The sequence below is a fragment of the Nerophis ophidion genome, linkage group LG05, assembly GCF_033978795.1.
Source record: "Nerophis ophidion isolate RoL-2023_Sa linkage group LG05, RoL_Noph_v1.0, whole genome shotgun sequence".
Taxonomy (NCBI): Eukaryota; Metazoa; Chordata; class Actinopteri; order Syngnathiformes; family Syngnathidae; genus Nerophis; species Nerophis ophidion.
The window spans coordinates 38,167,733-38,193,646 of NC_084615.1; the positions used below are offsets into that span (position 1 = coordinate 38,167,733).

The 25,914-nt window shown below is 40.6% G+C and overlaps 2 protein-coding genes across 2 annotated transcripts in view; one reads left to right on the forward strand and one right to left on the reverse strand.

The window, feature by feature from the left end:
* Positions 1-13,342, forward strand: msraa (methionine sulfoxide reductase Aa). The gene is made up of 6 exons (XM_061900850.1): positions 1-360; positions 7,123-7,191; positions 7,280-7,399; positions 10,410-10,514; positions 10,643-10,749; positions 12,954-13,342. The coding sequence occupies exons 1-6, from the start codon at positions 222-224 to the stop codon at positions 13,122-13,124; spliced, it is 711 nt and encodes a 236-aa protein (XP_061756834.1). The 5' UTR covers positions 1-221; the 3' UTR covers positions 13,125-13,342.
* The window catches only part of LOC133553058 (12-(S)-hydroxy-5,8,10,14-eicosatetraenoic acid receptor-like), a 15,062-nt gene continuing 2,126 nt past the window's right edge, over positions 12,979-25,914 (reverse strand). Inside the window, exons 2-3 of the mRNA XM_061900849.1 lie at positions 20,151-20,556; positions 12,979-19,985 (exon numbers count right to left, since the gene is read on the reverse strand). Of these exons, the coding sequence (XP_061756833.1) occupies positions 19,521-19,985; positions 20,151-20,556 (871 nt within the window). The 3' untranslated portion in view covers positions 12,979-19,520. The remainder of the gene's footprint in view (positions 19,986-20,150; positions 20,557-25,914) is intronic.

The following is a 25,914-nucleotide window of genomic DNA, read 5'->3' on the forward strand; positions in this document are numbered from 1 at the left end:
GTAACGCGCACAAACAACATACATCTTTACTGTATGTGAGTAATTGGGTGTGCGTCCATAGGTCAATGTTAGTGGGTTTAATACATTATGTTATTTCCTTATTAAAGTTACGTAAAGTATGTCACACAACTTCATTCTTGTTTAGCTCAACGGAAACAGAGCAAGGCTAAGCTAACCGAGTTAGCGCCTGGGGCTGTTGTTGTAGTGCGGCTCTCTGCTCAATGGTGTCTTCTTCCTCCAGGCTCCGTCTGGTGTGGCGACATTTAGTAAACACTCGAATGGGAGACATGGCCTCCAAAACTCAGATGCCAAGCCCGGAATCAGCGCTGCCCGGTCGGGCTGAAGCTCTCAAAGTCTTCGGTAAGTGTGCTGCACTTCACCACACTGGGTTAGCTGTAGCATGCTAGCTACAGCATGACAAGGCAATCATGGTTTACTAAAAAAAAACTTGTTTTTTATTGGTGTTGTTATAACTGAGAAACATTTGCTGTCCCGATAACACATTAAGAGACGCGAATATTACAACGTACGTTGCTTAATGATAAGTGTTGTCATTATTTGACTTTGACGTTCCAACTGCTATGGACAGATGTGCGCATGCGCATCTCCTTTTAAACAATAAACACTAACGAAAGTACAACACTGGATCGGTTCGCAGCCGAGTGTGAAGCGACTGGAATGAGAATCAGCACCTCCAAGTCCGAGTCCATGGTTCTCGCCCAGAAAAGGGTGGAATGCATACTTGTCAACCCTCCCGGATTTTCAGGGAGACTCCAGAAATTCCGCGCCTCTCCCGAAAACCTCCCGGGACAAATTTTCTCCAGAAATTCAGGCGGAGATGTAAGGGGCGTGGCCTCCAGCTCCATGAGGACCTGAGTGACGTGTCTGAGAGCGTGTCTGCCCAATGATGTTATAACTAGAATGATCGAGGGCAAGTTTTTGGTTTCTTATGTGGGTTTATTGTTAGGCAGTTTCATTAATGTCCTCCCAGCGCAGTAACAACACACAACAACAGCAGTCGCGTTTACGTCTAACACTCTACCGTAAGGCAGTTGTCTGCCGTAAAGAGCATGTGACACTCTTAAACAGGAAAATACTGCCATCTACTGTACATGATGTACCAAAACACCTCCAGGCAACTTCAACCCTTTAATCCTCCTCCATTCACATCCTATCTCCCCGGATTGTAAATAACCTAATGTAAATAATCGAATGTATTTCTAATGTATATACTTGTTCTTATGCTATCTGAACTCACTATGTTTTCTGCTGGCTGTACATATCCTACGAAGTCACACCTACACTGTTTCAATGTCCATTTCTCTGTTGATGCAATTGTTGATGACTGAAGTACTGATATCAACCAAAGCTCCTCATCCCACCCCCCTGATTGTAAATAATTCAATGTATACACTATGATGATTAACCTGTGTGGTGACTGTATTATGCCGATAGTATATATTTGTACCATCCATTTTCCATCCATTTTCTACCGCTTATTCCCTTTCGGGGTCACGGGGGGCGCTGGCGCCTATCTCAGCTACAAACGGGCGGAAGGCGGGGTACACCCTGGACAAGTCGCCACCTCATCGCAGGGCCAACACAGATAAACAGACAACATTCACACTCACATTCACACACTAGGGCCAATTTAGTGTTGCCAATCAACCTATCCCCAGGTGCATGTCTTTGGAAGTGGGAGGAAGCTGGAGTACCCGGAGGGAACCCACGCATTCACGGGGAGAACATGCAAACTCCACACAGAAAGATCCTGAGCCTGGAATTGATCCCAGGACTGCAGGACCTTCGTATTGTGAGGCAGACGCACTAACCCCTCTTCCACTGGTTTGAATGTAACTTAGATATTGGGTTTCACTATGTAAAGCGCTTTGAGTCACTTGAGACAAAGCGCTATATAAATATACTTCACTTCACTTCAATTCACTTCACTTCCACTGTGAAGCCCAATTTTTAAAAATATTTGTACCATGAATTGATTAACGTGGACCCCGACTTAAACAAGTTGAAAAACTTATTGCAGTGTTACCCTTTAGTGGCCAATTGTACGGAATATGTACTGTACTGTGCAATCTACTAATGAAAGTTTAAATCAATCAATTATGCATTTGTGACAATAACATCTACTTTAGAAAGGGCAGTGCACAGTTGCGCACACAACAGCTGTAAATATACTACTCCCCTCTTAACCACGCCCCCAAGCACGCCACCCGCCCCACCCCAGACCACGCCCCCCACCCCCACCTCCCGAAATCGGAGGTCTCAAGGTTGGCAAGTATGGTGGAATGCCATCTCTGGGTTGGAGAGGAGACCCTGCCCCAAGTGAGGGGTGTTTAAGTACCTAGGAGTCTTGTTCACGAGTTAGGGAAGAGTGGATCGTGAGATCGACAGGCGGATTGGTGCGGCGTCTTCAGTAACGCGGACGCTGTATCGATCCGTTGTGGTGAAGAAGGAGCTGAGCCAGAAGGCAAAGCTCTCAATTTACCGGTCGATCTACGTTCCCATCCTCACCTATGGTCATGAGCTTTGGGTCATGACCAAAAGGACAAGATCACGGGTACAAGCGGCCGAAATGAGTTTCCTCTGCCGGGTGGCGGGGCTCTCCCTTAGAGATAGGGTGAGAAGCTCTGCCATTTGGGAGGAGCTCAAAGTAATGCCGCTGCTCCTCCACATCGAAAGAAGCCAGATGAGGTGGTTTGGGCATCTGGTCAGGATGCCACCCGAACGCCTCCCTAGGGAGGTGTTTAGGGCACGTCCAACCGGTAGGAAGCCACGGGGAAGACCCAGGACACGTTGGGAAGACTATGTCTCCTGGCTGGCCTGGGAACGCCTCGGGATCCCCCGGGAAGAGCTGGACGGAGTGGCTGAGGAGAGGAAAGTATTTCCTGCTTAGGCTGCTGCCCCCGCGACCCGACCTCGGATAAGCGGAAGAAGATGGATGGATGGAAAGTAAAATATATCGTACTTTTTAAAATATATGTACGTGCTTGACATAGAAACATTTCACCTAAAATGTGTGACTGTGAGAGAGGAAGAATTGGAGTTCCTGTATGTCAGCCGTAAATTGGCAGCTGCTTCTATTGGCACCAAAGCGTCTTCCTCTTCACTAGGAGTGGAGCTGCTGAGTGTTGGCTTTTGATGAATAGATCTGCCCTGGCAAACGCATGCAACCCCCCCACTCTCACACACACAGGCACACGCACCGGCCTCTCTACTAAAGGGATGCACGTCTGAAATACATGGAAAAGTTGTGTGCTCTAGATGGACTTGATTGAATATTTGTGGAGTGCACAGGGGAGAAGGGTGGCGAAAGGCCCTGAGAGTATAAATGCACATGCTCGAATGTGGCAAGAGCTCCCTTTGTGCAGTCACAGAAGAAAATGATGGATGGAGCGTGGAGGAGATGCTGTGGAATTTTTCGGTCTGCAAAACTAGTGGAGATGTTGCAAACTTGTTTGCAGGACACGTGGAATATATGTTTGGGTAGCCGAATAAACAGCAGCTTGTAGTTGTTTGTGCAATGCCTTCAAACACATTTTTACAATTCATTCAAATGGCACATCCTTGGAGTTTGTCCAGAATCCACTTTTGGGATTTGACCCACCTTGAAGACTCATGTCATCCACTTTTTTTTTTTTAGATTAATGCATAATGTGAAGCTACAATAGTCCTCTGCTGAAACATTTTGGTCTGTCCGTCTTTATTTTATCTGAATATCCACATTGGCATGTTTAACCAAAACCAGCAAACACACTAAACCTCCTGGTTGACTTTTAAAGTTGAACCGCACTTTTTTATTTTTTATTTTGTCTATTGTTTACAATCATTATGCATTATGAGAGGTATATTTACTGCATTTTGGTCTTTTTCATCATTACCGGAACTAATTCCTCTGCGCATTTATTCCCGTTTCCATAGCATCGCATTTCCGACTTCTGGCAACAACTATGTGTCAAAGTTGTGTGTGTCTTCTAATCATGGCAGATTCGATAACAAACAACGAATACAACTATTTTTGGACAAGTAAGGATTCACAACCATATATTTTTTAAGCTTAATATATATGGAGGATAAACTACTGTTCCCGAAGCCAGCACCAAGGAACATTGAGACATTAGATAGGATAGACTTATTCATCCCACAATGGGGGAATTACATTTGTTTCAGTGCAGGTTTTTACAAACAGTAACAGAAGTAAAGCATAGTTAAAAACAAAAAAAATACCAATAAATACTACATATTGGTCACTAATATGTGTAGGTAGAAAAAAAATACAACCAAAAACACTAACATCGGTATTCCCCACCACAAAAAATACATCACAGACGGAGACGGAGGATACGAAAGCTGAGAGAGAGAAGTGAAAGTGACTCGACGCTGCAAAATGTGGTAGTAGCCATGTTATTTCAACATAAATGGAGTGCTTACCTAAATAAACCGAAAAACATCCCCGATTAGCTGGACCAAACAGACAACTGTCCATTGAGTGAGTCACGCAGCACGTCATGCGTGTATCGTGACAGACAGCATACGCGAGATGCAAGATTAGATTTTAGATTTAAGTTTATTGGTTCCCGTGGGGAAATTCATTTTCACTGACCGTACATTTAGACAATAAACATTACACATCACGGACAAAACTAGCATAAAGACATACATAACAGTGACAGCACCAACAGATTTACAGGCTTGTCAGACAGGTCGGATAGGATTGTTAATGTTTTTCAGTCAGTACAGATTTGTGTCTTAGTGAATTGTGTTGTGCATTACAAACTCAAACGCGTTTAACGCCGTAGTTATCTTTTACAGCTAATACCGTAGCATGCCAAAGTGTTACTTAGCTAGAAAAATAGTTCCTCATTGTTCTCTTTTTCAATAACATACAGTTTGGTTATTATACAGGTTACGCAACATAAATGAAGTATCATTGATACTTTTTGACCACATTTTTGAAAGTGATTTAGAGGTAAAAATTGATTTCTCCCATTAGCTGCATTTGCGAGGCACCAATAACGAGCCAACTTTTACACGTTGGAATGAAAAATAAACCTTTTGTCTTCTTGTCTCTCATAAGGGTTGTGAACGATAGGCAAAATTCCCCCCCCAAAAAGTGCAGTTTCCATTTAAGACCTATTTTGTTTATTAGAAGAAGGCTAACAAAGGAGATCATGCGGCTAAAGTCAAAGAAAGCTAATGCAGAAGAATATTGCTAACATATATGGCTGCTGGAGGACATTGAGATGAATGTTGTGAGGATGATGACGATGAAGAGAGAGAAGGAAGCTAACAGGCAATCAGGAGAAGGTGGGGGAGGTTACTCTGTAGATTTAATTGCTGTGTGTGTGTGTGTGTGTGTGTGTGTGTGTGTGTGTGTGTGTGTGTGTGTGTGTGTGTGTGTGTGTGTGTGTGTGCGCGCGTGTGTGCATGCGTGCGTGCGTGTGGTCACCCATCATTGTCAGTTGTGGTGGTCCAGAGAGGAAAGAATAATGTTGCAGTGCTCCATTTTTGATTCTTGTCTTATCTCAGGGCTTCTCAATTAGTGGGTTGGGGGATGTACAAAAATGCACATCCCAGTGAATTATATACAGTGATTTTTACAGTAAATTAAATAGATATCCGCTTTTTAGTAGTACCTCAGTTCAATATAAACAAGGTCCGTACGTAAAAATTGCATTAGCTTTGTGTGTTGTTCGCAAATGATAGTGATTTTTCTTCCTAACGTTAGCTATTTTTGAATGTATAATCTTAATGACAACATGACTGCAAATTGTTACAGTATTTGCTTTTGTTGGACTGCCTAAAAGCCAGATAATTTCCATTTTGTCCATCCATCCATCCTTCCATTTCCTACCGTGACACAGGGGTTAGTGCGTGTGCCTCACAATACGAAGGTCCTGAGTAGTCCTGAGTTCAATCACGGCCTCGGGATCTTTCTGTGTGGAGTTTGCATTTTCGCCACGTGACTGTGTGGGTTCCCTCCGGGTACTCCGGCACCCTCCCAGTTCTAAAGACATGCTCCTGGGGATAGGTTGATTGGCAACACTAAATTGGCCTCTAGTGTGTGAATGTGAGTGTGAATGTTGTCTGTCTATCTGTGTTGGCCCTGTGATGAGGTAGTGACTTGTCCAGGGTGTACACCGCCTTCCGCCCCAATGCAGCTGAGAGAGGCTCCAGCACCCCCTGCATACAAATAGTAATTTTGAATAATACAGACACTTAAAAAAACATGTTCTGTTAAACCACAACAGCTAACATAAGCTAGCCGCTGGTGTTCTTGTTGTATTTTTTTGTTTAAAAATGCTAATTCCTATATAATAAGTATTATAAATTATACATTTATATACGTGTAATGTTGTATCAGTGCCCCCTTCTGTCTAGCAGTGTAAGAAAGAATGACATTTTTGTAGCAATAAAAGGTAATAAAATCCCTTTAAAATAAGGCTTTGCTGCTCAATGTAGATTGCCGAGTCACACACACACACACACACACACACACACACACACACACACACACACACACACACACACACACACACACACAGAACTGAAATAGAGCAGCACTAATATGTATTATGCGTGTGTGTGCGTGCCTGTCATAAAGAATACAGAATTGTTATCTTGATAAGGCTTATTATCGTGGCAGGATTTAGGAGCACACACACACACACACGCACACACACACGCACACACACACGTGCACACACACACACACACACACACACACACACACACACACACACACACACACACACACACACACACACACACACACACACACACACACACACACACACACACACACACACACACACACAGAGCCCTTGGCATGCTAATTCACATCAGTGTAGCCAGGTGGCAGTGTGCTAATGGGTCCAAAGGAAGCTTCTCATACTGTATGAAAGCATCCCGAAATTATCAGCACAAGTAAAGCGTGTCACTGATTTCTGTGTCATAACATGCACTATTGAAAAAGTTGTCTTTTTCCACCTTTTCCCTATCTAGCTGTTCTGTATAAGGCACAAATGATTTAGTAAATGTGTTTCAAGCGGTAGAAAATGGATGGATTGATGTTTAACAGATCTTCAAATGTTCTCTCCCGTGTAGCCAAACACGACGTGAACGGTAACAGGACCATTCCTCCTTTCCCAGAAGACACACACATGGTTATGTTTGGTGAGTAGGTTTGAGCGCGGTTTGAGCGCTCTGCGGTCTCAAAATCACACGTGACTTTTTTTGTTGTTTGTGTGGTGGTTTTCTGCAGGCATGGGCTGCTTCTGGGGTGCAGAGAGAAAGTTTTGGAGGGAGAAAGGAGTTTATTCCACTCAGGTCGGCTATGCGGGAGGGCACTCCCCCAACCCCACCTACAAGGAAGTGTGCTCAGGTAAAGTTGTATTTCTAGAGAGGACACAATAGTGGTTAATACAATACAAAAATATTGTAAATATATGGTTTCACATCCATTATTTACACATACATGCAAATGTATGGTCGTCCATTCACATGCACACACTTATTGTAAAGTTCTGAATGCCTATTCAAGTTTTAACATAAGTACGTTACTAAACCCTAACTCTTAAACCATAACCTAACTCTAACCTTTAACCCTAACTCTCTGTTTGTCCATTCACATACAAAACTACACACTAAATGAACGTGTCCGTCCATTCACAAACACACACGCACACAATGCAAACATAAGGTTGTTCTTTCACTTATACACACAACACGGTAATATGCAGTGTCTCCACCAACATGCACCCTAGTTGTAAACATTTGTCTGTCCATCGACATATGCAAATATAACTTAGATAATGGGTTTCGATATGTAGAGCGTTTTGAATCACTCGAGAAAAGCGCTATATAAATGTACTGTTCACATATACAATATGTAAATGTGTGTAGTTAACTATTTGTTTACAATTTACACACATACACACACGAAATGTAAACATACATACACATGATGAAAGCCAGTGTTGGTAGAAGGGCCTCTTTCTACACTATACGTATTAGGGCTGTGAATCTTTGGGCACCGAACGATTCAATTCAATTTGATTCTTTGGGGTAAAGATTCAGAATCCATTGAGTCAAAATCATTCATACTTTTTAATTACATTGGGTGCCATGTCTGTGATTAACTACATTCCTCCATATAATAGACAGCTGTGGTACATTTCTATATTACTTAAAGGAAAACTGGTTTTGTTTGATAAAATTCACCCAAACATTTAATAAATTCAAATACAAATAGGACAACCAGAAAAGGAACCCACAATTCTCTTTTGTAAAATAAATCAGCACAGCAAATTCGGGCAGCTCCATCAACAATATGATTTGCCTGAGTGGTTGGACAGGACCGATAAAAAAATTGATTTGTTATTTTTATTAATCGATTAAGAATCCTTACAAATAAGAAAATAAAAATTGATAATTAATAACAATTTTGACATCCCTATACATATATTGCGTGTATTGCATCGTGGGACTTCCCGGATGTGAAAACAGTGGTGATCAACTAAAACAAGATGGCTGTTGTGCAGCAAGCAGCGCACAAACGCTCTGAGTACGCAGGGGGCCTAGATCTTCCTGTAAAAAGCAGATACGAGCAAAAAAATCTAACTATGCAATTGAATACATCCCTATACTTTGTCAAAAAAGATTTGTCGTGTAATAATAGGGATTATTCATTGGTGGATTTCACAGACCTGTCAAAATATCTTCAAGGAAATTGGTATCAAGACTCTCCCGGATAAATATGCATTGTTTTTGCTCAGGTAAGGTTGCATTTCATTATTTAACTTTGTGTCTTGCAAGGAAACGTCCATGTAAACAAACTACGTACGACGACTAGCACCTGACAGCTGATACCTGTGACTGCATATCCATTTAACAAACTACTAAATCATCACCATATTTGATTTTTGTCCTGTTGTCATATTTACTATGACACATTTGTGTAGAGAATAAATATGTATAACCTTTCCTGACAAAATATCTGTTATCAATCAATCAATCAATGTTTATTTATATAACCTTAACTTACTAGTGTCTCAAAGGGCTGCACAATCCACAACACAAACCACTACGACATCCTCGGTAGGCCCACATAATGGCACGGAAAACTCACACCCAGTGGGACGTCGGTGACAATGATGAATATGAGAACCTTGGAGAGGACCACATATGTGGGCAACCCCCCCCCCCCCCCCGCCCTCCCCCTCTAGGGGGCCGAAAGCAATGGATGTCGAGCGGGTCTAACATGATACTGTGAAAGTTCAATCCATAGTGGATCCAACACAGCCGCGAGAGTCCAGTCCAAAGCGGAACCAACACAGCAGCGAGAGTCCCATCCACAGCGGAGCCAGCAGGAAACCATCCCCAACGGAGGCAGATCAGCAGCGCAGAGATGTCTCCAGCTGGTACACAGGCGAGCGTTCCATCCTGGGTCCCGACTCTGGACGAGCGGTCCATCCTGGGTCCCGACTCTGGACGAGTGGTCCATTCTGGGTCCCGACTCTGGACGAGCGGTCCATCCTGGGTCCCGACTCTGGACGAGCGGTCCATCCTGGTTCCCGATTCTGGACGAGCGGTCCATCCTGGGTCCCGACCCTGGACAGCCAGTTCTTCATCCATGGCCATCGGACCGGACCCCCCCCCCCACAAGGGAGAGTGGGACATAGGAAAAAAAGAAAAGAAACGGCAGATCAACTGGTCTAAAAAGGGAGTCTATTTAAAGGCTAGAGTATACAAATGAGTTTTAAGGTGAGACTTAAATGTTTTTATTGAGGTGGCATCTCGAACTGTTACCGGGAGGGCATTCCAGAGTACTGGAGCCCGAATGGAAAACGCTCTATAGCCAGCAGACTTTTTTTGAGCTTTGGGAATCACTAATAAGCCGGAGTCCTTTGAACGCAGATTTCTTGCCGGGACATATATATATTTCTTTGTTAAAAATTCAAAGTACAAACAATATTAAGATAATACTTAAATGGAAAATACAAAACGAGTAAAGTGTATTAAAAGTATATCAAACAAACCTTTAACAAAGTGTTCACTGCAAACTTGTGCGTTTTTTAACTCTGCTCACTCTCTTGGACTGGTGTGTGTGCCACTTTTCTCATCATATATGTAAAATCTTGCACTGTTCTGCGCTTCTTGATTACCTCTCGAGGAATTTTGAAGAAACGTTTATCGTTTTCGCAATTTGAACGGTTCGTACAGCCAAAACAATGCAAGTATAGGACATTTTTCTTTGAAAAAGGCTTAACGGCGCCTAATACCCGTTGAGAAAAGACGCTAGCACGACCACCGCGCATATTTAATGAGCTGGACGTGAGGTCATTTAAATCCAAGCAATAGCTATATTATAGAATGGTATTTCTTGCATTCAGGCATGACGGGCCATGCTGAGGTGGTCAGAGTGGTCTTCCATCCAAACCAGATCTCCTTCGCCAACCTGCTTAAAGTCTTCTGGGAGAGCCACAATCCCACTCAAGGTAGCCATGAGGGGCGTTGCACGTCAGCTGAAAGCCATCTAAAATGTGTAATAAAACCTTGAACATACACTATTCATAGAAACAGTATATATATGTGTTTGTGTGTGTGTGTGTGTGTGTGTGTTCAGGCATGCGCCAGGGCAATGATGTGGGGACGACATACCGCTCGGCCATCTATGCCTACACACAGCAGCAGCTGAAGGAGGCGCTGGCATCCCGAGATCAGTACCAAAAGGTACAAACATAGCATACTCTTTAAATCCTGGACGCCATTTCCCAGCATGCATTTGAATGAATGATGGGTTCTCACTAGAACCCAACCAACATAGCATACTCAGTATATCCTGGACGCCATTTCCCAGCATGCATTTGAATGAATGAATGAATTATGGGTTCTCACTAGAGATGTCGAATATTATCGGCCGATAAATGCTTTAAAATGTAATATCGGAAATTATCGGTGTCAAAAAGTAAAATTTATGATGTTTTAAAATGCCGCTGTACAGAGCAGTTGCGTCCCCCAGTCATACTTGTCAACCCTCCCGGGAGACTCCCGAATTTCAGTGCCCCTCCCGAAAATCTCCCGGGGCAACCATTCTCACAAATTTCTCCCGATTTTCACCCAGACAGCAATATTCGAGGTGTGCCTTAAAGGCACTGCATTTCCGTGCTGGCCCAATTACATGATATCTACAACTTTTCACACACACAAGTGAATGGAAGGCATGCTTGGTCAACAGCCATATAGGTCACACTGAGGGTGGCCTTATAAACAACTTTTACACTGTTACAAATATGCGCCACACTGTGAACCCACACCACACAAGAATGACAAACACATTTCGGTCGAACATCCGCACCGTAACACAACGTAAACGCAACAGAACAAATACCCAGACTCCCTTGCAGCACTAACTCTTCCGGGACGCTACAATATACACCCCTGCTACCCCCTCCCCCATACCCCCCACCTCAACCTCCTCATGCTCTCTCAGGGAGAGCATGTGCCAAATTCCAAGGTGCTGTTTTGAGGCATGTTAAAAAAAATTATGCACTTTGTGACTTCTATAATAAATATGGCAGTGCCATGTTGGCATTTTTTTCCACAACTTGAGTGGCTTTATTTTGGAAAACCTTATTACATTGTTTACTGCATCCAACAGTGCATCACAACAAAATTAGGAATAATAATCTGTTAATTCTACAACTGTTTATTGGAATCGGTAATTAAGAGTTGGACAATATCGGAATATCGGATCTCGGTAAAAAAGCCATTATCGGTCATCTTTAGTTGTCACTTCTCTGTGAAGCGCTTTGAGTGTCTAGAAAAGCGCTATGTAAATCTAATCCATTATTATTATTATAATTATTATTTCCGCTCAGCCTACAAACACTCATGAATTGTTTCAATGCTTGTCATCATTCCATGCCACAAATGGTTATTTCGCTGTAAATGTATTCCAATGTACTTATAAAGGACCAAAGTTCACCTCAGTACATGTTTTTTAATATACCTAGACCACTACAATGGGATCATTTGGTCTCGACTTAATATTGAATATGTTGTCTTTTTAGCAGGAGTGCTCACACAGTCGACTTCTCTCTTCTCATCTTGTTATCCCCAGATTGACCCCCCCCCCCCCCCCCCTTTCCCATCTGTGTGTGTGTGCGTTTACGTGCATGTGAGCGAGCAGTTCGCCCAAAGCAAACACACACACACACTCCGTGCCAAACCATCTGGGTTCTACATCTGCCCTGCGCAAAAGACACTCTAGGCTCAATAACTAATACATGCACAAAATGTTACAGGTTTTATTATAGAATTCTAAGGTGTATGTATACTGTGCAGAATTTTTAAAAATTGGGCTTCACGGTGAAAGAGGGGTTAGTTGGTCTGCCTGACAATACGAAGGTCCTGAGGAGTCAGGGTTCAATCCCGGGCTCGGGATCTTTCAGTGTGGAGTTTGCATGTTCTCCCCGTGACTGCGTGGGTTCTCTCCGGGTACTCCGGCTTCCTCCCACTTCCAAAGACATGCACCTGGGGATAGGTTGATTGGCAACACTAAATTGGCCCTAGTGTGTGAATGTGAGTGTGAATGTTGTCTGTCTATCTGTGTTGGCCCTGCGATGAGGTGGCGACTTGTCCAGGGTGTAAACCGCCTTCCACCCGATTGTAGCTGAGATAGGCACCAGCGCCCCCCGCGACCCCAAAAGGGAATAAGCGGTAGAAAATGGATTGATGGATGGGTTGGATTTCCATTCCGTTTATTAGCTTGTTTGTTGTGGTCACACTGAAAATAACGTTTTAGATGAAGCACAGTATTCCTACCATTATAGCAAAATGCATGTTGGCATATCAAAAATGATTAACTAGGAGTTACACTTGTATGAAGCTGGACTATAAGATATCCATTTTTACGTGAGATATTGTGGTTGCAGGCTCTGACTGAGGAAGGTTTTGGAGTCATCACAACAGAGATAGCAGAGGGCAAAGACTTTTACTATGCCGAGGACTACCACCAACAGTACCTGAATAAAAACCCACAAGGCTACTGTGGGCTGGGCTCCACAGGAGTCTCCTGTCCAGTAGGAATCAAGGAGAAGGCCTAGTTAGTCAACCAGATCCAGATCCACAATTGGGCATACTGCAAATAATAAATACAGGGCCAACATTACCACTACCGATACATTTTATTTTAAAATGTTCAACATCATCATATAGTTTTGTGATTTTAATTAGTTGATCATTATTAAATTCAGGATAAAACAAAGGACAAATAAACACATAACTTATGTATTTGATTGTGTATAAATACTACATGAATCAATGTCCCACGTTATTTTTATTTTCTTTGTATTACATTCTACCAGCCACCTACTGTACACCTGACTGCCCCGCTACGAGTGTTATATTCACACAAATACAGCAACATTCCCGTTATTTTACATTGTTTGCTACCATTATCCACTCTTACTACTTCCGTCTCATGTTTAAATTCTAAATCAGGGGTTGGGAACCTGTGGCTCTTTTGATGACTGCATCTGGTTCTCAGATACATCTTAGCTGGCATTGCTTAACACGATAAGTCAGTGTTTTTCAACCCTTTTTGAGCAAAAACTAATTTTTTTCATTGAAAGAACTCTGAGGCGCACCACCAGCAGAAAACATAAAAAAAAATTAAACTCAGTAGCCGATATTGACCGTAAAAAGTTGTTCTTGCAATAGCCCTTGTCTCTATGTAGGTGTACTGTCACAACCTGTCACAACAAGCCGTAACTTATTTTGAGTTTTTTCGGTGTTTTCCTATGTGACTTGCGCTCCTATTTTGGTGGCTTTTCCTCTTTTGTTGATATTTTCCTCTAGCAGTTTCATGTCCTCCTTGAATGCTATTCAGCACACCTGCTTTGTTTTTACAATCAAGACTATTTAAGTTGTGCGGACGCACTGCTTCTTTGTGTGGACATTGTTGATTGTCATGCCATGTACGGATGTACTTTGTGGAGGCCGTCTGCTCTGCACACTGTAAGTCTTTGCTGTCGTCCAGCATTGTTTTTGTTTACTTTGCAGACAGTTCAGTTTTAGTTTTGTTTTGCTTCAATGCCTTTTTTTAGCGGCACTCGCCTTTTGTTTATTTTTAGTTTAAGTGTTGGATACCTTTTTACCTACATGCTGCCTCCCGCATATTGTAATCACGACATACCATGTTCCGGACATCTACAAAAGCAATTAGCTACCTGCTGCCACCTACTGATATGGAAGAGTATTATACGCTTACTCTGCCGAGCTCTAGACAGCAAAGACACTCAATAACAGCACATTTTTGAATTATAGTTACAGGTTTGCAAAAAACATTATCAACCCAATTAGGTGAAATTACATAATCTCTCCCACGACACACCAGACTGTATCGCACGGCACACTATAGTGTGCCGCGGCATAGTGGTTGAAAAACACAGCGATAAGTAATGAATAATTCCGCTGGTAATCAAAGAGTTAAGTGAAACGTTCAAAATATAAAACATTCTCATGCATTTTAATCCATCCATCCGTTTCCTACCGTTCCTGTTCAAGAAGTCGCATTAATGGTAAGAACTATTTTATTCATTAGCTTCAGAATAACTTCGCTTGGGATGGTTTCCTGCTGGCTCCGCTGTGGACGAGACTCTCGCTGCTGTGTTGGATCCGCTTTGGACTGGACTCTCGCGGCTGTGCTGGATCCACTATGGATTGAACTTTCACAGCATCATGTTAGACCCGCTCGACATCCATTGCTCTCGTCCTCTCCAAGGTTCTCATAGTCATCATTGTCACCAACGTCCCACTGGGTGTGAGTTTTCCTTGCCCTTATGTGAGCCTGCCGAGGATGTCGTAGTGGTTTGTGTTGTGCTTTGTGCGGCCCTTTGAGACATTAGTAATTTAGGGCTATATAAGTAAACATTGATTGATTGATTATATTCTTAAAATGTTGGTCTTACTTAAAAATGCATACATGTTTATTTGTATTCAGTGTTAAAAAATATTATATGGCTCTCTCGGAAATACATTTTATAATATTTTGCTTTCATCATGGCTCTCTCAGCAGTTACCATGAATTGATTAACGTGGACCCCGACTTAAACAAGTTGAAAAACTTATTCGGGTGTTACCATTTAGTGGTCAATTGTACGGAATATGTACTGTACTGTGCAATCTACTAATAAAAGTATCAATCAATCAATCAATCAAAAAGGTTCCCGACCCCTGTTCTAAATGATCATGCTTTTTATTCACTTGTCAGTTCCACTTGTTGTCAGTAGAGAGCAGCAGAGAGACAATCGTTCCCTTGTACTAAAAGCGCCATGTTATGTATAAATTTATCTTTACACATCTTCTCAAGTGATTTTCAAATTAACTATAAACATCATGGAGCTTTTAGGTAACACCATAAGCTGTTAGAAAGACACACCCCAACGTAAAAGCAACAAAAGTGATACGGTGCTGGATAGTGTCATTACAGGCGCATGTGATCACGTCGCCATAGTAAACAGCTGTCATTCACAATACTTATGTAAGACAAGCACATATAAGTATTGTGAATATATAAATATATATTTTTCTTTTTCTATGCATTCTAACTCGTTAATTAAACGCGGGCAAAATCAGCTAACAATTGAGCCTATATGAGTCGCTCTATTCTGCCTATGGGCGCTTAAAATCATCCAAACCCTCCCGGTTTTATATACATGTTGTAAGTATAGATGTAATATAACAGGCACATTCATAATAACAAAAACGCGATGGACGCATAATGACGTCATGACTCCCATTAGGTCCAGTGTAAGTGGACTAATATATACGTTTATTTACAAGTTATAATGCACTTAAAAATACATATCGGTTTTGGTCTCATAAGGATTGTGAAATATAGGCCAAAAAAAAGTTCAGTTCCCCTTTATTTATGTATTTTAAAATTATTTTTTCCAGTGGGGGTGTAATAAAATTGAAAGTATATTGTACATTTCACTTACCCCAAAAATATTTTTTGTCGTAAAAGTTTCAATATAATTTTGCATATTTTTTTTTCTGTGTAAAATAAACGCAATGGACGCAATCACGTCATGGCTCCCATTAGGTTCAGTGAACTGGTTATTTACGTTTATTTATAAGTCATAATGCATGTAAAAAAGACATATGTGTTTTGGTCTCATAAGGATTGTGAATTATAGGCTAAATGTATTCAAAAAAGTGCAATTCCCCTTTATTTATATCATTTAAAATTACTTTTCCGGTAAGGGGTGTAATAAAATTGAAAGTATTGTACATTTTACTCACCCCAAAGATGTTTTTCGTAATAAAATTGTTTTAATACAATTTTGTTTATTTTTTTCTGTATAAAATAAACGCAATGGACACAATGGCGTCATGGCTCCCATTAGGTTCAGTGTAAGTGGACTGTTATTTGCGTTTATTTATAAATCATAATGCATAAAAAAAACAAAACACATTTGTTTTGGTGTCATAAGGTTTTTGAATTTTAGGCCAAATTAAAATAAAAAAGTGCAGTTCTCCTTTATATCATTTAAAATTACGTTTCCAATTGGGGGTGGGGGTGGTGGGGGGGTTAATACAATTGTAAATATTGTACATTTCACTTACACCAAAAATATATTTCGTGGTAAAATATTTTTAAGTGAACTGCTATTTACATTTATTTATAAGTTATAATGCATTTAAAAAAGACATATGTGTTTTGGTCTCATAAGGATTGTGAATTATAGTTCACTTTGAAAAAAAAGTCCGATTTCCTCTTTATTTATATAATTTAAAATGACTTTTCCAGTGAGGGGTGTAATAAAATTGAAACTATTGTACATTTCACTCACACCAAAAATATTTTTCGTGGTAAAATAGTTTTATTTTAATTTTGCACATTTTTTTCTGTATAAAATAAACGCAATAGACGCAATGATGTCATGCTCCCGTTAGGTCCAGTGTTAGTGAACTGTTATTTATGTTAGTTTATAAGTTATAATGCTAATGCATTGTGAATTATAGGCCAAATTTTAAATTCCCCTTTATTTATCCATCCATCCATTTCTACCGCTTGTCCCGTTCGAGGTTGCGGGGGGGGGGGGTCCTATCTCAGTTGCATTTGGGTGGAAGGCGGAGTACACCCTGAACAAGTCTATATAATTTAAAATGACTTTTCCAGTGGGGGGTGTAATAAAATTGAAAGTATTGTACATTTTACTTATTCCAAAAATGTTTTTCGTAGTAAAGTAGTTTTAATATAATTTTGTATATTTTTTTCTGTATAAAATAAATGCAATGATGTCATGGCTCCCATTAGGTCCAGTGTAAGTGGACTGTTTTTCTACGTTTATTTACAAGTTGTAATGCATTTTAAAAATACATATGTGTTTTGGTCTCATAAGGATTGTGAATCAATGGCTGAATTGCAGTTCCCCTTTATTTAGATAATTTAAAATGACTTTTCCAGTAGGGGTGTAATAAAATTGAAAGTATTGTACATTTCACTTACCCCAAAAATATTGTTCGTAGTAAATTAATTTTAGTATAATTTTGCATACAATAGACGCAATGACGTCATGGCTCCCATTAGGTAGTCTGTTTTTTACGTTTATTTACAAGTTGTAATGCATTTAAAGGCCTACTGAAATGAGATGTTCTTATTTAAGTGGGAATAGCAGGTCCATTCTGTGTGTCATACTTGATAATTTTGCGATCTTGCCATATTTTTGCTGAAAGGATTTAGTAGAGAACATCGACGATAAAGTTCGCAACTTTTGGTCGCTAATAGAAAAGCCCTGCCTTTACCGGAAGTATGTGCGCGTGACGTCACGAGTTGGAGGGCTCCACACATATTCACATTGTTTTTAATGGAAGCCACCAGCAGTAAGAGCAATTCGGACCGAGAAAGTGACAATTTCCCCATTAATTTGAGCGAGGATGAAAGATTTGTGAATTAGGATATTGATAGTGAAGGACTAGGAAAAAAAAAAAAAAGCGACGGCTCCGCGCGGAGGCAGTATGAGCGTTTCAGATGTAATTAGACACATTTACTAGGATAATTCTGGAAGATCCCTTATCTGCTTATGGCTTTAATAGTGTTTTAGTGAGAATTTAAACATTGTAAAGACATACCTCGAGGTCAGATGGCTGCGGTGAACACGAAGTGTCTCAGAGAGAAGCCGAAGAGCCAAGCTCACAGCTGCCTTTTAAACAGCTGCTGCAGGACGACGAATAATCCAATGTTTTCTCCGGTAAGATATATATCACAATTTCCCCATCCTAAAACATGCTGGTTGACGTAGAGAAAACATGTTCGCTTGACCGCTCTGTGTTAAAGCTTCACAACAAACAAAGAAACACCGGTTGTGTCTCGGTGCTGAAGACAGCTACAATCCACCGCCTTCCACCAACAGCATTGTTCTTTATAGTCTCCATTTTTAAATGAACAAATTGCAAAAGATTCAGCAAAACAGATGTCCAAAATACTGTGTAATTACGCCATGAACAGAGACTACTTTTAGCAGTGTTTGGTGCAGCGCTAATATTTCCTCACAGTCCGTGACATCACGCGTACGCGTCATCATTCCGCAACATTTTCAACAAGAAACTCGCGGGAAATTTAAAATTGCAATTTAGTAAACTAAAAAGGCTCAGCTGATATCCTCTAAGTGGCGACTTTTTAACCACAATTTTCTCACCGAAACCTGCTGGTTGACAAGTGGTCGGGATCCATGTCTGCTGTGATCCATAGGAAAGTTTCAACTCCGTGAATTTTAAACAAGGAATCACCGTGTGTTTGTGTGGCTAAAGGCTAAAGCTTCCCAACTCCATCTAGCTACTTTGACTTCTCCAATATTAATTGAACAAATTGCAAAAGATTCAGCAACACAGATGTCCAAAATACTGTGTAATTATGCCGTTAAAGCAGACCACATTTAGCTGTGCGTGTGCGCAGCGCTCATACTTCCTAAAAACCTGTGACGTCTTGCGTACACGTCATCATTACACAACGTTTTCAAGACGAAACTCCCGGGAAATTTAAAATTGCAATTTAGTAAACTAAAAAGGCCATATTGGCATGTGTTGCAATGTTAATATTTCATCATTGATGTATAAACTATCAGACTGCGGGGTCGGTCATAGTGGGTTTCAGTAGGCCTTTAAAAAAGACATATGTGTTTTGGTCTCATAAGGATTGTGAATTAATGGCCAAATTTAAAATAAAGTGCAGTTCCCCTTTATTTATATCATTAAAAAAATATTTTCCAGTGGGGGGTGTAATAAAATGGAAAGCATTGTACATTTTATTAACCCCCCAAAAATTGTTTGTAGTAAAAAAGTTTTAATATAATTTTGCATATTTTTTTCTATATATACAATGTGTTGTCAGACAGACACATTGTGATGTGTTTTCATAAGAACACAATGACCAGGATGAATGAGAATATCCATATGCACGTTTTCATAATCAATGTTCATGATAGTCATTAAAGTCATTTATCTAACATTTGCAAAGAAAAGGTTCTCGCCCCAGAGCTGTTTGTGGTGGTCGTTGTTCCTATTCCTGAGCTAAACTCCAATTTCAGCAACCTCTTCTGCAGGAAGACAGGACAGAAAGTGGTCACGTAGGCGTCCTTGAAGCCAGAGTGACAGAAGCAGTAGACCAGCGGGTCAAGCAGGCAGTCGATGTAGGACAGAACCATGAGGCTGTCGTACACCTGAGCCGCCACATTCTCCACTTCCGGCCTCACCACTCGCATTGCCAGCAGCACCGCCCGGGCGATGGTGGATGGCAGGAAACAGACGGAGAAGAGCACCACCACGGACGTGACCACATATGATGCTCGCCTCAGTTTGCTCTTGTCACCCACCGTCTTCCTTCTCAGTCGGTGGACGATGCGCACCGTGCAGAAGACCAGGATGATGAAAGGGAGGAGAATTTCGGCGAAGAAGACCACCTTCAGAAGTTAAGATAAGATTATTATACAGCACAGTTATTCGATTGTTTTGATACTATAAAACAGGTTTGGTTGAATTGTGAGAAAAGTTGAAGCAGGTGAGGCAAGTTTTTGGTGTTATTTTAGGAGGTTGGATACAAAGAGATATGAGTGGCTCAGCAGTACCTCCCTGGAGGTGTCCGTCACGTTCTGAGAGAAGGTGTTGTTGACTCGGCCGTAGCTGTTACAGCACTCGAAGGTGTTGAGCATGGTGGGGATGGTGAGGGGCAGCAGAAACAGCCAAATGACCACCGAAATTAGAGGCGACCTCTTCAGGACTTTGACAAAGTTCCTCCTGCCCAGGTGGACCACGTTGAAGTAGCGGTCAATGGACAGCATGACCAGGAAGGCAATGCTGGCGCCTCGGTTGAGGAAGACCATAAAGAGCATGGTCTTGCACATGATGTAGTTGGGACTGCGTCTCTGGCCCCGCTGGTAGTGGTAGGCCTTGGCAGGAAGACACGCCACCAGCAGGAAGTCTGCCACCACAATGTTGAAAAGGAAGATGCTCTTGTTCTTCCAGAACTTGAACCTAAATAAGAAGAATTGCATTCATACCGAGAATGGTTGGCAATATTTTGCTTATAATAGCTATACATTGAGAGAGCTAAAATATGATTCAGTGTTGTTACACAACATTGCAAACCGCAAACACAAAAACCTCTATGGTATCTGCTCATTTGTAATGATATTGTGTGTGTAAATGTATGATATAAATTGTACAACAAGACAATTTGTAGCTAAAAACAGTTTGAAGATTAAGTAGTATTCCTCAATTAATAAATCCCACTCCTACATCACAACAATCCTCAGCACACACACTGTATATAATGTATGCGTATATATATATATATATATATATATATATATATATATATATATATATATATATATATATATATATATATATATATATATGTATATATATATAAATATATATATATATATATATATGTATATATATATATATATATGATATAAAATATATACATACATACATATGTATGTGTGTGTATATACATACGAGTTGGGAAATTGTGTTAGATGTAAATATAAACGGAATACAATTATTTGCAAATCCTTTTCACCCCATATTCAGTTGACTATGCTACAAATACAACATATTTGATGTTCAAACTCATAAACTTTATTTTTGCAAATAATAATTAACTTAGAATTTCATGGCTGCAACACGTGCCAAAGTAATTTGGAAAGGGCATGTTCACCACTGTGTTACATCACCTTTTCTTTTAACAACACTCAATAAACAATTGGGAACTGAGGAAAATAATTGTTGAAACTTTGAAAGTGGAATACTTTCCCATTCTGGTTTTATGTAGAGCTTCAGTCGTTCAACAGTCCGGGGTTTCCGCTGTCGTATTTTACGCTTCATAATGCACCACACATTTTCGATGGGAGACAGGTCTGGACTGCAGGCAGGCCAGGAAATTACCCGCAGTCTTTTTTTTATGAAGCCACGCTGTTGTAACACGTGCTGAATGTGGCCTGGCATTGTCCTGCTGAAAACGACGGCGCTTAAATGGCAGCATATGTTGTTCCAAAACCTGTATGTACCTTTCAGCATTAATGGTGCCTTCACAGATGTGTAAGTTACCCATGCCATGGGCACTAATAGACCCCCATACCATTACAGATGCTGGCTTTTCAACTTTGCGTCGATAACAGTCTGGATGGTTCGCTTCCCCTTTGGTCCGGATGACACAATGCCGAATATTTCCAAAAACAATTTGAAATGTGGACTCGTCAGACCACAGAACACTTGTCCACTTTTCATCAGTCCATCTTAGATGATCTCGGGCTCAGAGAAGCTGGCGGCATTTCTGGATGTTGTTGATGAATGGCTTTCGCTTTGCATAGTAGAGCTTAAACTTGCACTTACAGATGTAGCGACAAACTGTATTTAGTGACAGTGGTTTTCTGAAGTGTTCCTGAGCCCATGTGGTGATATCTTTTAGAGATTGATGTCGATTTTTGATACAGTGCCGTCTAAAGGAACGAAGGTCACGGTCATTCAATGTTGGTTTCCGGCCATGCCGCTTACGTGGAGTGATTTCTCCAGATTCTTTTAACCTTTTGATTATATTATGGACCGTTGATGTTGAAATTCCTAAATTTCTTGCAATTGCACTTTGAAAAACGTTCTTAAACTGTTTGACTATTTGCTCACGCAGTTGTGGACAAAGGTGTGTACCTCGCCCCATCCTTTCTTGTGAAAGACTGAGCATTTTTTGGGAAGCTGTTTTTATACCAAATCATGGCACCCACCTGTTCCCAATTAGCCTGCACACCAGTGGGATGTTCCAAATAAGTGTTTGATGAGCATTCCTCAACTTTATCAGTATTTATTGCCACCTTTCCCAACTTCTTTGTCACGTGTTGCTGGCATCAAATTCTAAACGTAATGATTATTTGCAACAAAAAAAATGTTTATCAGTTTGAACATCAAATATGTTGTCTTTGTAGCATATTCAACTGAATATGGGTTGAAAATTATTTGCAAATCATTGTATTCCGTTTATATTTACATCTAACACAATTTCCCAACTCATATGGCAACGGGGTTTGTATTCTGATTTTGAATCTGTTTTCCCTTGTCATTCCATGGACTCGAGTGCCCAAACGGAGAATCTTGCAACTTAGTCTCTGTACTTTTTTTTAACCAGTATCACCATGGGTCAAAGCTAGTTGCAAAGTCCCAACACTTTGATAAAGAAGGTGAGAAGCCCTATTAAAATTCAAGAAATAACCTGTAGTAAGATTGAAGGCTGCGACGGAGGGTTCTTTCCTCCCCTCCTTTCTCTTTGCCGTCTTCGCTAAAATTGTCATAAATAAATACGTCATGATCTATGTGGGATTTGTTATCAACTTCCTGTGATTAGAATCATTTCCTTTCTTGGAGCTCTTGTTTTGCCACTATTTCCTGTTTGGTCTCTCTGTTTTGAAGCACTTTTATTGAATTATTGTTCTTACTGATTTGAATTTTTTCCCAATTCACAGTGTACCCTGCTTTCCACCTGTTTTTAACTGAGATAGGCTCCAGCACTCCCCGTGACCCCGTAAGGGACAAGCGGTAGGAAATGGATGGATGGATAGTTCTATTAAGTTCCACCTGGGTATCTCTTTCAGTGCCGGATCAATTTACTTGGTAGTCTGTTTGGTGTGCTGGAATTTTCTGTTCCCTGCTTTTTGTTGCCTTTAAATCAGTGGTTCTTAACCTTGTTGGAGGTACCGAACCCCGCCAGTTTCATATGTGCATCCACCGAACCCTTCTTCAGTGAAAAATAAAATGTTTTTTCTTAATTTAATGACGTTACCATATTAAAGAAATACTAATAAAGATATATTTTACAAACATAAAGTTACAGGAATGTACACATGATCCCATGTTTACATCTCATTGTGCAACATGTGAAAGTTTTAGTGGGACCTAAATGCCCCACCTTGTACAGAGCTCATGAAAAACAATGTTGATTTTTTGTCATTGTAAGTGTGCCAAAACACTTATATTAAAAAATAATCTCATGGAAATGATTGCTGTCATTTGATTATAATAATAAAACATTGAACTTGTTATTTAGTCAGGTTTGGACGGAGGCTCCGTCGAACCCCCTGAGGCCGACTGACCGAACCCCTAGGGTTCGATCGAACCCAGGTTAAGAACCACTGCTTTAAATCTAGTTTAACCGACATCCCGCCTGCCGTTCTTTGCATCCTTGGGAGTCACACTGCAAGCAACATTTACCAGATTGACACAATAAGGGTAAAAAAGTGACGTTAAGTGTTCATTTATCATTTACTTCACATATTTTTCTGCATGTAAAACTATCATTATTCTCTAATAACATCACCTGCTCGCCTATGTTATCATTAGTGGTTTAACGGAGCATATTTTGGCGACTTTGGGCCAACAAGAGACTTGTCAAAGGCACTCCTAGTGGCTTAGAAGAAAATGCTCCTTATTGCATCCGCAATAAACTGACTAGGAGTTCTACATAAAAGATAAAATGGCATGAGGGTCACGACTCATGACACACATCACTAATTAAACTAATAGCACAACAAAACATCAAAGATGAAGCATTAAAAAGCAATGGTGTGTCGTCAGGGCCAGCAAGGCCTTCCCTGCTGGCCTAACAAAACCAGAAATCATGATCATAATTAAAGATAAAAGTATTTTTGTATTTACTTTCCCTAAATATCTAAAAGTATTCATATTCTCTTCATGTCATATTATGCTCCTTCCAACACTGTTTTTAGGTTAGAGTTTTTATCCAATCAGAATTCAGCAAGCTTATGTTGCCATTCTGTACCAAATCTGCTCAAGGCCTTCAGAATCAACAATACGGGCATCCGTGCACTGTAAGTGATCGGGGACATACAGGTGATAGACAGTTGCGATAGCCAATCAAATCACGAGTTGTTGTCAGTAACGCCTGGCCTCACGTTGAACGTGACGTTTACGTGTCCTGTGATTGGATGCTCACTGGGACCGTTAGCGGATCAATTTGAGAACACACAGATTTGAGAGACAGTTGCGATAGTCAATCAGATCACACGTTGTTGACAGTAGCCTCTCTACCTAGCTAGATGTTAACAAGACTGTGATTGGATACTCACTTGTCATTCCAAAGTGAGTATCCAATCACAAGTTGCAACTTAGCAGAAAGCAGGAAGCGTTGACCCACGAAGAAGGAGAACAAAATGTTGATGAGGTGGCAGATATATATTGTGATGTTATGAGCTAAGAACCCCATTACCCAGCATGCCACAGTAGTGAAGAGCATAACAGTAACCCCGTTTAGGTTGTTGAATGCAGCCATTCAGCTGGATGTTATTGATGAGCATACTGTGGAGTAAACTTTAAGAAAGTCAGCCAACACGCATCATCTGCATCTTGTATGATTAGACAAAACAACACATATTTGCAAGGCCATTTTCAAGACGGATATTTAAAGAAAAACTAAATCTTGTGAGACGTAATCAGCCAACCTCGAAAGCTAGCTCAGCTGTCCTGGCAATGAAATGGGGAAATGCCCTCCACTTCCACTCAAACCAACCGACTACGAGGGGTTCCGTCGAATGGATACTACAAATTGTGAGTTCAAATATTTTATTTCTTTATTTTTTTCACGTTTAATGTTTTTTGCAATTTTAACTTTGACAGTACCACATAAGATATGTTTTAATTGCTGATGCGGGTTTATTGATTTTTAAATGTGCCAGAAAATAACTCGTTTTGTAAACTGTTGAAGTGATTCAATGCTGAATGGTGCGTAAATGTGTTCCTGTATAGTAATTCTCCAGCAATGATCATGTGGTGACATAAATTATGGTACTCTGAGAGGTAATCATTGAAGTCAGACATCACTGAAGGCCTAGGTTGGAAACGCACGGCCCGCCACTGTCAAAAAGTGTACATAAACTTACACAGGGCCCATTACTAAATAGAGGAAGACATAAAAGAGGCAACTTAATAAGCACTACACTAACAACTATACTTCATTGGAATTCACAACAAGCTATGATGGGAACACGGAAGTGCCACCCGACAATATATATATTTTTAAATGCATTTATTTTTCACTATTACTGTATTGAATACAAATTGATTGTCGGTCTAGGAAATTTGTTTGCACAGAACGCATGCACAGGCACAAAAGCATTCAAGAAAAGCAACTAATAATTTGCAGTCATATTTTGGCCTTGTTCACACTGCAGTTCCGATATTTTTGCCCATATGCAGCCTGTATCAAATTTTTCATGTCAATGTGAACAGTGAAATTCTGAATTTTTCATATCCGACCCAGGCCTCTTTCGTATGTTGCAATAAATTGGATGTATATGCGATGCGTCCTTAATAATAATAATA

Bases quoted from the DNA above. Each gene is read 5' to 3' on its own strand.
- msraa (XM_061900850.1), top strand. From the start codon at position 222: ATGGTGTCTTCTTCCTCCAGGCTCCGTCTGGTGTGGCGACATTTAGTA. The intron at 7,400-10,409 runs GTAAAGTTGTAT...TCTTGCATTCAG, and splicing joins CTACAAGGAAGTGTGCTCAG to GCATGACGGGCCATGCTGAG. The intron at 10,515-10,642 runs GTAGCCATGAGG...GTGTGTGTTCAG, and splicing joins GAGCCACAATCCCACTCAAG to GCATGCGCCAGGGCAATGAT.